This window comes from Sinocyclocheilus grahami, unplaced genomic scaffold (assembly GCF_001515645.1).
Source record: "Sinocyclocheilus grahami isolate Dianchi unplaced genomic scaffold, SAMN03320097.WGS_v1.1 scaffold176.1, whole genome shotgun sequence".
NCBI lineage: Eukaryota > Metazoa > Chordata > Actinopteri > Cypriniformes > Cyprinidae > Sinocyclocheilus > Sinocyclocheilus grahami.
Genome location: NW_015505355.1, coordinates 1,441,070 through 1,453,756, shown reverse-complemented (window position 1 = coordinate 1,453,756; position 12,687 = coordinate 1,441,070). Strand labels below are relative to the sequence as shown.

At 35.1% G+C, this 12,687-nt stretch overlaps 2 protein-coding genes across 2 annotated transcripts in view; one reads left to right on the top strand and one right to left on the bottom strand.

Annotated features, from left to right (window-relative positions):
• The first annotated feature begins 4,868 nt into the window (after window positions 1-4,868).
• iba57 (iron-sulfur cluster assembly factor IBA57) lies at window positions 4,869-9,123 on the top strand. Its single transcript, XM_016283755.1, has 3 exons — window positions 4,869-5,369; window positions 7,413-7,765; window positions 8,617-9,123. Exons 1-3 carry the CDS (start codon window positions 5,029-5,031, stop codon window positions 9,003-9,005), a joined length of 1,083 nt encoding a protein of 360 aa, XP_016139241.1. The 5' UTR covers window positions 4,869-5,028; the 3' UTR covers window positions 9,006-9,123.
• Window positions 9,124-10,232: 1,109 nt separating this feature from the next.
• The window catches only part of jmjd4 (jumonji domain containing 4), a 4,387-nt gene continuing 1,932 nt past the window's right edge, over window positions 10,233-12,687 (bottom strand). The window contains exons 4-5 of the mRNA XM_016283706.1: window positions 10,732-10,878; window positions 10,233-10,572 (exon numbers count right to left, since the gene is read on the bottom strand). Of these exons, the coding sequence (XP_016139192.1) occupies window positions 10,264-10,572; window positions 10,732-10,878 (456 nt within the window). The 3' untranslated portion in view covers window positions 10,233-10,263. The remainder of the gene's footprint in view (window positions 10,573-10,731; window positions 10,879-12,687) is intronic.

The window sequence follows — 12,687 nt, the reverse complement described above, 5'->3', positions numbered from 1 at the left end:
TTAGGATGATTAAGAATAATAATAAATGTAGGATTCATTTATCAATATTCTTCGACGTTTGAGGGGTTTTATTTTGGAATCTGTTCAAAATATCTATTTTTTTCTAGTATATACTGTTCACTAAAACATTATTTCAGAAATGTGCATTATTACAATGTTCAAGTGTGTGAATGGCAATCCAAAAATGCACACAATAGATCCACATATAAGGTGTGATAGCTGACCAAGAACTGGATCACTTGGCATGTCAGAGGTGAGCTCAATTTGTATTTATTTACTTTGTGCCCGGATATGGTATGTGCGGATAAGCACATGGATAACAAACCTGTCTAATTTTTTACAAACTGCATTATTCTTTCTCTTTTGTAAGTTGCTTTTTGATAAAAGTGTCTGCTAAATGCATAAATGTAATTGTAAATGGATAACTTGAATGTAGATAAGCAAATGGATATCATATGTGTGGATAAGAACATAGGTACATCAATCATAACAAAACCTGAAGGAAGCACTACAGATCCATCTCCCATATGATCATGGAGAAATAAAAACCTTGCATGTGAGCAGCCACTACTAGATCTGTATTACCAGTTATTATTTCAAGACAGGCTATTTTCTTGATGAACTAGGTATTTATTCAGATTGAAATAAGTAAAAGTTTTGATACCACACTATGACAACACTCCATTGTGTTCCTGTATTCAATTATTATTGTATTATTATGTAGAAACAAATGTAAAAGTACACATTGTGCAGTGGTTCCTGACAGTGTATAATATTTTTGGATTTATATAACTGCTACATAAATGTGGCATGCTAGGTGTTGAGATCATTTTAACTATTTTATATACTGTTGGGTAGCCAGGAAACATATACAGAAAATTTTTTTAAATCACATGATCGGTCTTCTAATAAACCCCATTTTTAGTAAATGTAAAAATAATTTCTACAGTCCTGCAGATGTCTCTGCAATGTGGTGATTCTGACAGTGATGCAGTTCAGTGACAAATATCTTTTGGTGTTTTGGCGGTGACTACATATTTGATTGCACCGTTAGCAGCCTACAGCCTAAGGCTGCATCTTTAGTGCTTAAAGTCTATGTTGATATATAAGATGCACCAAAAAAAAAAAGTCTGGAAACACTTTTTAAAGAAAAAGAGCAGTACACACAATATGTTGGCTGCCATGATACTGCTCCCATTAAAGCGCTGGTTCTCTGTAATGTTAAAGGGTGTGTTAAAGCTATATTAATATTATTAAACTGTATTTGCAAAACTATTTTATTATTATTGATAAGAATAATACGTTACCTCTCAAACATCACTAATTTCTGTCATTTTGCCAAATATTTTCCTTGGTTAAACATCTTGATTTGATGTTTTCTTTATTTTGTAATGTTTCAAGTTAAAATGTTTTATTTTGTTCTAAACTGCATTCTATATAAATTCGCAATAGACTATGTTGAATGACATAGGCAGTAAAACTAGTTACTGTTAAACCAGTAAACATTGATTTGCAATCCTGCAGAATTACGCCATCAAAACAGAAATAGAATATAGATTCACAAATAGAAACACAGTCAAATGTTTGAATGGACACATCCCAGAAATATTTGTTGAGTTATAATAGTAATTGTTTTTCTCTTACTTGCCACTGCAACACTCATCATATTTCAGTCAGGTCTGGTCTTGAACTAACACACTTATACTGATGCTCCTTGCTTTAATGTACAATTATGTATAAAATATTCAGAGTCTAAATTTACATTTACATTTATTCATTTAGCAGACGCTTTTATCCAAAGCGTCTTACAATTGAGGAATACAGTAAGCGATTCATCATAAAGAGGCAAATAATTGCAGGAAGTGCTTGCAATACAAAGTTTCATGCATTGTTCAGATTAGTACAAGCTAGACAGGGAGAGATTAAGGAAACAGAAAGCAAAGTTTTTTTATTTTATTTATTTACAATATTTGCTAGTAAAACTACCAAGTGGAGGTACTATGCACTGTAAAAAATGACCGTGAATTTAACGGTAAAATACTGTAAAAATGCTACAGTAAAAACCTGTTAAAAGGTTAACGGTAAATTCTCCTACTATATACAGTGAAAAACTGTATTGGACATTACATGTATTGACATTACTTTTACGGTAGTATACCGTTTTTGGACGTGAAAAACACTGTATAATTTACAGTGAATAACAGTAAATTGACGTTCCCAGAATTCCCTGCGTTACATTTCAAATTTGATGTTTTTTTGTTGAAATAACTATGTTTCTTCTTAGTTTTTTCTTATCAGTTTTGTATATTAGGGTTGTGTGTTACACCTAATGTTGTTAAATGATTGTTTATTGCATTATTTCAGTTTCATGTGTGTTACCGTGATGGTGTTTGTGTGAATGACACACTGTGCACCTTCTATGTATGTTATTATTTAAAAGCTGCTTGTGATGGGCTTTGGTTCATCATGTGACTTTCTCATCACCTCCTGCATTTGGTGGTTATCAGTGTAATACAAAGCTACAAAACAGATTTCAGTACTTCAATAGGTTGGTATATTAACATTATATCAGTTAATGAAATTACGGTATTTAACTGTAAATTTAAGTTCAAACCGTAAAACCTAAAACGTTGCTACCATATTTTTTACGGTAAAATTACGGCAACCACAGCTGCCGTTTTTTTTACAGTGTGGTTTTGAGGGATACCAGTCCACGGCTTTACCACTGTAGAAAGTGTGATTGCAATATTTTATGTATTGACTTTTTGCTATGCACTTATTTACAGCAATTTATAATAAAATTATAAATAAGTCTCTAATAAACTAAATAGCATGTTGTCCTTGTATAGTTTCCGGGTTTGCTGTGCTGCATGGGGATAGCCTACTCCAATCACTCCCAAAAAGGATTAGGGCAGGCTATACATTTCCCCACAGACAAAAAAATGTTGAGGCAGGAGTAAACATACTTGACAACTGGAAACAACATTTCACTTTTTCACGAAGTTCCCACACACTATTGGGAAGTTTAGTTTTAGGTGTACTAGAAATAATGAACAGGGAAAGGCTGACAAAACAGGGAGCTGAGACGGCGAAAAACAGTGACAAAATTAGTGTGAAACTTTATTAGCTTTTCGAAATAATTCAATAAAATCAGTTGCGATTTGAGATGCGGAGATTCTGTTTGTTGCGCGTTGTCTTAAGGACACGCCCACAAGAGAAATATTATGAATATTTATGAAATTTCAGGAACCAAATAGTCCTGTTATTTTAGCATCGCACAAAGTTTAGAAAGCGGTGTTTCAAAGTTTAAAAGGGCGATAGAAAACACTCAAATATTAACCCTTTTGGCTTTCATAAAACAAACCGGTCATACGGCGAATGGGCGATGTATCATAAATATTAATAAAACACGTAACTGATTAAACGGGCCAGGAATATGAAAGCATACAGGTAGCGAAATTAAATTTAAAATGCAATATGCAAAATGGCAATTTATTTCTGTATTTAAATTTTTATTTTCCATTACCCATACGTGCAAAGTTTGTTGCAAAAGGTATTATATAATTTACATTTGCCATTTACAACAGTAGTCTTAATATGTAAATTGCATGCAAATTTGAATGCTTTATAAGTTGCGAAATGAAAATGTATAACACAAATTGATTTGTTATGTGTAACATGTTCGAGCAGAAATGGTAGCAAAATGATCATTTAAATGCTATTTGTTCTAAATGCATTTAGACCAGCAGTTAGAACACTTAGGATTGCATTTTCATCATTACGCAGTGGGATATTTGTAGCAAAATTCAATTTGAAAATGCATTCCGAGCTGACCACGCCCACCCTCCGTCAATCATTGCTTCAAGGCAGGGATTGGTGGAAGCGTGGTACATTTGGATCGTTTGAAACATGACGGCTGGAGATCTGATACGATCGTTGAATTCACTGGCAGATGAAGTGGGGCGTGAACAGAGAAATATATGAAGCGTATTCCATGCAAAAATCAAACGTTCGAACGACTGCCCGACAAACCGAACGTCTTGAGCTTTGAGCGTCTTACACTGCTGCTGACCCACGTGACGCCAGCGTCTTGAAATTAGCTGGTGTTTAAACATTTAAGGAGCCAAGCTGCTGTGTAAAGACTATAAATGGACATTACAAGCATTACAATAATGCTATTTTATACCTAAAATAATACTCAACCATTTCCTGCATCCTGCTGTACTTCCCTGAATAAGTTTTTAAAGATGTTGTAGGCTAATAAGTCGTTCTGAGTAATAAATTGAAAAAGCTCCCACCTGTATTTGACTAAACAAAATAACATGTAGTTTACTTGAGGTTCTGCTATAAATGTGTCTATTAAAAACATTAATTCAAATGATCAATGATTGACGGAGGGTGGGCGTGGTCAGCTCGGAATGCATTTTCAAACTGAATTTTGCTACAAATGATGAAAATGCAATCCTAAGTGTTCTAACTGTTAGTCTAAATGCATTTAGGACAAATAGCATTTAAATGATCATTTTGACACCATTTCTGCTCGAACATGTTACACATATCAAATCAATTTGTGTTTCATTTTCATTTCACAACTTATAAAGCGTTCAAATTTGCATGCAATTTACATATGAAGACTACTGTTGGAAATGGCAAATGTAAATTATATAATTTAATTTTCCTTTTGCACCAAACCTTGCACGTATGGGTAATGGAAATTTTAAATTTAAATACAGAAATACATTGCCATTTTGAATATTGCATTGCAATTTTGCATATTGCATTTTAAATTGAATTTCGCTACCTATATGCTTCCATACAGGAAGGACGTACGCGATTCTATTATCAATATGAATGAGGTAAACCTTCACCATAGTAGGATTCGTATCGTTTCGAACATAGATATAACGCACGCACACGCAGTGCATTATGGGAATGAAAATGGAAGGTGAGAAACAACATACATAACGCAAACGTGTGTCGTTTCGAGGAACTTTGAGCTTTAATAGTTGCGCTGAGGAAAACAACACAATGCAGAGGGTGATTTTGTTTAGCGGCGCTTTCAGAGCGACCCTGACAGGACCAGGCGGACTCCACGCGCGCTATTCTCGCTGCTCGAGACGTGAGAATGTGTGCAGGACGCAGCTTAGAAAACACTCTCAGGATCAACCTAGCGATAATACAGTACACTTTCGCTGTTTCAGCTTACCGCACAGGACTCTCATCAGTGTGTCCGGACAAGACACGACCTCACTTCTTCAAGGAATAATAACCAATGACATGGCTCTTCTGGAAGAGGATGCAGTGTGTGCGATGTATGCTCACATTCTCAGTGTTCAAGGCAGGACACTGTACGACATCATCCTTTACAGGTAATATACTGCATTGTTTCCATATTTTTCAGTTAGTTTGAATTGTAAAGTAGACACGGAATGTCATATTAATGTGATTTTAGAAGTGCTGGAGTTTTGTGAGTAAGGTTAGTGAGATGTGGGCGTGACCTCAGCATTATCTCACTGTCCCACCCTGGACTAACTTACTAACTTACAGATATGAAGTTGTTCTTCTGCTCTGTTCTTCTACATGTCAGTAAAGCCAGCATGGTTTAGCAGTTCATCAACATCATAAGGAGTTGATATGTAAAGTGGCTTACAAATTAGAATAATATATGTCATCAAATGCATAATTCACCCAAAAATTAAAACTGGCTGAAAATGTTCTCGTTCTCAGGCCATCCAAGATGTGGTGAGCTTGTTTCTTCTTGGGAACAGAGTTGGAGAAATTTAGCATTGCTCTGCAATGTTGACTAATGGATCCTCCTTCATCATTAAGACGTTTTTAACTTCTGGCAGAAATAGAAGTCCTCTATTATCATCATTCAAAATTTGGTGTTTTGAAAAAGCGTCAATATTTTACTTTAGGGGTGCATAGTAATGGTTAAACTGATAATCACAACAATTAATCATGATTGTTGTCATTCGAGGAATTTTAATAAGAATTATTGCACTTTCACATAAGTACAAATCAAGAAAACGTCATGGTTTGCATGCGTGGTTACCAAATGCATGGTTTAAAGGGGTCATGTGATGCGATTTCAATTTTTCCTTTCTCTTTGGAGTGTTACAAGCTCGTGGTGCATAAAGAAGATCTGTAAAGTTGCAAAGACTAAAGTCTCAAATCCAAAGAGATATTCTTTATAAAAGTTAAGAGTCAGCCACACCTACCTAAAACGGCTCGTTCTAACACGCCCCCACATGTCTACATCACTATGTGAGAATATTTGCATAACGCCGCCCAAATGTTCACGCTAAGAAAGAAGGCCTAACTTTTATTCTCGCTGTAGTATTGTTGCTACCGCCGCGGCCATGTCGTGAAGGCGCTGTGTGTTTCGTTGTGAAAGCGAAACTACTTTGTTTGGTCTTCCAAAAGAGGACACGATGACTCACAGCCTGTAAGTACGTTTTTTTATATTTAAAGAATTTGCCACTGACGATTCAAACGTGAGTTTTGAGCAGTGTAGAGTAGCGCTTGTTGTTTGTCATTTCTCCGATCACAAATGCAGACATGGTTTTATGTTTATGCGGTGCGATTCAACGCGTAAAAAGACAGTATAAGTCATTATAATCCGTAATTATGTCCCCACTGGATGCAACAAACGCCTCGTTTATAATGGGTTTTAATGTTTTTGTCTCGTCGCTCCGGCCGGGACAGGGCATTACAATATGGTAAGGGGCGTAACACGCCGACACACGCTTGAGGTATTCGGCCAATCACAATGCACTGGATAGCTGGCCAATCAGAGCACACCTCGCTTTACAGAACGATGAGCTTTGTAAAAATTGACGCGTTTCAGAAAGGAGGGGCGTAGAGGAGAAACAATAATGTACAGTATGTGGAAAATAATGTTTTTTTTTAAACACATTTCATTACACCAAATACACAAAATAATGTTCTTTTTAGCAACATCATATGACCCCTTTAATTTCCTTCATCTAGTTTCCTGATTTATTATGTTTAGCCTATCATGTACTGCATTGAAAGCAATGTAAAACCAACAATTCTCTCAAAAGCGAAACCTTCAAATATTAACTCAAACCTATCAAAATCTATTAAAACAACAGCAATATTAACTTTGTGACACAGAAGTTGCACAAGTACATCTTTCAGCAGCAACAATCGCAAACAGTTGAAATCATTAAAGTTCATTACCGAGACGTTTTTTTTAGACGTTTTAACCGAAGGCAAAACGAAGGGTAAAAATTGCTAGTAAATTTCACAAATAAATAGCAAGTAACACAACATTACATTTTGAAGTAGAAAAACATTTTTAGAGATCTTTAGAGAATCTGTGCTAAACAAACGAGTTTTGCAGGTTTTTCATGTATGTATTAATGGAACTTTTTTTTGTCATTCAGTTTAAAAGGGAACCCAGATGGATTTAATGGTGTACTTCTGGAGTGTGACAGCACTGTACAGGACTCCATTATGCAGCTTCTGAAAGTTTACAAGATACGTCGCAAAGTAAACTTCAGCTTGTGTCCCAGTCTCTCACTATGGGCTCTGTTACCTCAAAATAAAGCTGCAGTACTGGGGCAGTCAAAGCCAGATGTTACTGCAGCAGATAAAGTGTTAGTACTGGAGCAAGACCCAAGAACTGAACTCATGGGCTGGAGAATGATCACTAGCTGTCAGAATAACCCACATGAGATCATCTCTGCTTGTCGAGAGGGCAACAATGAAGAATACCACAGACATCGCTATGAAATCGGTATTAAACCACTTGTATTATTACTTAGAATAATCTTGACAAGCTGATGCATGTGTTGATCATCTACATTGCTCTGGACTTAAACATGCAGTCTTTTTAAGAAAGTGGATATGGATAATTGACATGTTAATAAGCAGTGACGGCACTGTTCTGCAGTGTAACTAGCTATACTTCATCTAAATCTATTTGAGATTAATTCTTCTCAAGCTATTTTATATAAATGATTCAAGCAGCTTTATGACCTCAACTAAATTGAATGACGCTGTACAATTTCTTTTTACTTTTAAAAGTACTTTAAACATTCATTTGTCACACTGCTGGACCATGCAAATAAATAATATAAAAAAGATCAGTCAAAAACCTAAAATATAGATGTTCCCTAATGCATACACCACTAGTGAGTAGTTAATTATTATTATTATTATGTAGCTACAAAAAATGTAAACGGATCTAGTATATTAGCTTCTTCAAAACAGCCATCTTTTGTCTAGATTAGGCTTTTCTCAATGATCTGAGATGCTTATTAAACACTACCTAAAAAATAATAATAACAATCAAGTTTATTAAAGAAATTCATATGCTTGCACATTTATATTTGTCTATAAAACTAATTTGAGCTTTTAAGCACAACATTTTAGATCAACTATTTAGAAGAATAAGACAGTCATTTTGATGTGAAAAAGTGGCATAATTCATGATCTATAAGTTTTTACCTGAAATTTGTTTATATTGTTTGGTAATAGTAGCATTTTGTCCATTTAAATGTACTAAAATAGTATTGAAGAGTCAGCACATCCTTTGTGATTGATCGTTTCTTGTAATCAGTCCTGTAATTTAACTCATTTCTACAGGACTGCCTGAAGGAGTGAAAGACCTTCCGCCAGGTGAGGCCCTTCCGCTGGAGTCTAATCTTGTCTTCATGCAGGGAATTAGCTTCAGCAAGGGATGCTACATCGGACAGGAACTGACTGCCAGAACTCACCACACTGGTGTGATACGAAAGCGCCTAATGCCTGTTACCATGTCTGCTCCGGCTGAGACTCTGGACCAAGGTGCCGCTCTTGAGACTGAGGGGTGCAAACCAGCTGGGAAACACAGGGCAGGAATGGACTTGCTGGGACTGAGCCTTGTACGCTTGGCTCATGCCAAAGAGCCACTAAAACTTAAATCCTCTGATGGCATGACAGTGACTTTACAGGCTACTATACCTGACTGGTGGCCAAAAAACAGTAAAGATTAATGAATCAGCAACACTAGAAAGGTCAAAGGCCCACCTGAATGAATTGTGATGCAGATCATATTTAATTAAAAAAAATTAAAACTATAACTTTCACACAGAAATCTGATGACAATGTTTTAGTTGAAATAAATGTTTAAAAAATGTTTGTTATTTAAAAAGCTTTTTGAAATACTCTTACCTTGGTTTTGTTTAAAATAAATGGGTGCCAAATTTCCCCTATGTGGTATCCAACAATTATATATGTGACCCTGAACCATAAAACCAGTCTTGAGTCGCTGGGGTATATTTGTAGCGATAGCTACAAAAATTATTGATTTTTCTTTTATGCCAAAAATCATTAGAATATTAAGAAAAGATCATGTTCCATACAGATAATTTATACATTTCCTACCATAAATATATCAAAAGTTAATTTTTGATTAGTAATATGCATTGCTAAGAACTTCATTTGGACAAATTTAAAGGCGATTTTCTAAATATTTCGATTTTTTTAGCACCCTCAGATTCCAGTTTTTCAAATAGTTGTATATAGTCTGCCAAATATCGTCCTAACAACCATACATCAATGGAAAGCAATGGTTATTCAGCTTTCAGATGATGTATAAATCTCAATTTCAAAAAATGACTGGTTTTGTGGTCCAGGTTGCATAAAGCAAACACATTACTGACATTTTAAACACGAATAAGAAACATCTACTAAAACATTGTTTTATCATCTTTGATATAGCACTGGAAGGAGCATGTCAACATCTTTAATGGAGAAGTCCAAGTTTGTGTGCTCATAACCTAATATTTGTCATCAGTGTTGGGGGTAACGCATTACAAGTAACTTGAGTCACATAATCAGATTTCTTTTTCAAGTAACTAGTAAAGTAATGCATTACGTTTAAATTGACAACAAAATATCAGTGTTACATTTTCAAATAAGTAACGCAAGTTACTTACAAGTTGCCATGTTGAGAGAAATTGGGAGTGAAGTGCAGAGGCACTTCCTTCAGCCCGAGGCTTGTTAATTTCACTTTTGGTGTGAAAGGACCTTTACAGTTGCCAAAAATATAACAGTTTTTTGTAACGCCAAATTACATTTTATGGGGTAACACAATATTGTAATGCATTACTTTTAAAAGTAACTTTCCAACACTGTTTGCCATAATAAAAATATAATGACAGCATAAACAGCAATTAAATAACACAAATATGTTGTTAAAAGAATTTATTAACATTTGCCATAGCTGATCTTCCACATACAGTATAACTTTTATACAATGGTTCGAACAGCCTCTCTGATCTCCTGAAGAAGTTCCTCAGGTTTGAAGGTCAGAGTTGAAGGGTCTAGTCTCTTAAAGTCTTCGTTGCCAAGCATGCTCTCAAATATATGCAATACTCTCTGAAGGTCAAAGGCTGCATGCTGAGGGCCTAAAGCAAACAGACTTTCGGCAAGGTGGTCTTGGCAATTATCTGCATTTCTGGGACATGAATTTAAAAAGGACATTCGATTATTTGCAATAGTCTTAAGGAAAGAGGCAAACTCCCCATAATCGATTCCTGTACACGATTTCATGATCACCTGAAAACGAACATAAATCAATGTATTACCCCAGGAATATTACAATGATGTTTACAGGATTATGATTTTTCAGTAGTACTGCAGCACATAGCGAGTCTTTATTAGCCACATTTGTTGGACCTAAAAAGGTGATGACTGATGCCAAAAATAAAAAGTTACCTGACAATGCTGATGCCAGCTATCCATAGTATCACGCCATTCCTCGATTTCTCTCTGGACAGAAGAAAGTTCTTCTTGCAGAAACTGCCACATGATATCCAAATTACAGCCATTCAGCCAGTTATGATTGATGGAAATGGTATCCTCCTATTATTAAAAGATGCATTATTGAAACGGAGTTAGCAAGTTGGTCAAGGAAGCTTTTTCTCTTTAGGGGTTGGAGAACCAAAAGAGCTTGATACTACAGTCTTTCATAAAAATGTCAAAGATAACTTCTAGTACAGACTCAGAGGTGTCCAGTCCTGCTCCAGTTATCAAGGTCTTCCAAGACTGCACTCCAGAGGTAGATTACTTACAAATTGTAATCCGTTATTGATTCCCCATTACATGACAAAAACTGTAGTTAGTATTGTAATCCATTACATTACACATTTCAGGTAATATAATCAGACTACTTTTAGATTACTTTTGAACACATTGATTTAAATAGGATAATCTTGTACCATATCGATACAAAAATGCATAGAAAAAGAAAAAATATTCCATTCGTTGTTGTTATTTACAATCACAGCACACACTGGCCCAGCTAACCAATCACAGCACATTTCGTATTTCAGAAGGCGGGCCTTCATTTGATACAGGAACTATTCGAGCCGTTCATGCCAGACTGGGGAGAGAGGTGTTGTAATAATGTAAAATATGTGAAAAATAATGTGTTTTTCGAACAACCTAGTATGAGAGCTTGTTCTAGTACACCCCCAAAACAAAATCAAGACTTTGTAAAAGAGCATAATAGGACCCCTTTAATATGTAATTTAATCTAATTACAAGTACTTAATTTTTGCAATCTGATTACGTAATCCAGATTACATGTAATCAGTTATTAGCAATTATATTGCTATTATATATCAGTTATTACCAGCTCTGCTGTGCTCCAATTGTATTTTTGGGTCAATCTATCTCAAGTGGTTCAATTTTGGTTGCTTGACCATTTTTTGTTTTCCTAATTTTTTGAGTGATAACTTCTATGTATTGGTATAGCAAAACCATCCGTTTTTATTTTTAATTAAAATTAATGGCCCACAACACATTTTTGGATGTACACAAAATTTACCAAAAACCTCAATATTTCAGCTCAGGTCTTAGCTCCTTGAAGCAAAAACTGATCTCTAACGCACATTACATGGTAAAAGCACATTCTTGTTCCTTAGACTTAGAATTTAAGACCAAATGTATTGATCACTCAGTGTTCCACTTCTAGGGTTAGCAAGTTCAATTTTTAATGGTTTCCCTCAATTTCAGGCTGATTATCTCTGGTGGGGGACCAACCAGATAGGAACCTGACATTTTCTGAGATATACGTCCTCTATGACATTGGCACCATTCTGCTGTAAACATTATGAGTTTCTGAGACTCTGATGGTTACAGACCTTGGGCTAGTGGAAATCGGTGGAAAAACTAAGGGAATAAAATTTGATGTATGTTTGAGAAATTAACAGATGTAATATAAGCACTCAAAATAATACTGTATAAATTACCTTCATTTACAGTAATTATGCTTATGACTGACATAGAATAACTTATTATTGTAAATGAGATTTAAAACGGTGATTCTGGACATTTCTTAACCCTCCTGTTGTGTTGAGGTCAATTTGACACACAATTTTCAAACTGCTCAAAATAATGGTTAAACTATTTATTTCTTCTTGACATTTTTGAGTGTGTTTAGGTGTGTTTTAGAAATGCAAGACAACTTATGAAATTTAAGACGTAAGGTTTACTTGAAACTGAAAGTAATTTTCTGAATTGTCACTGTTTCTTTATCTAGTTGAGTTACACAGCCCAAAAAATCTGGCCAGGGTTTGAGAAAAACACAACAAAAAAACAAAGCAAGTATAAATACAGCAATACTATAATACAATACTACGTGCATTGAGTACAAATAATATTAGATAC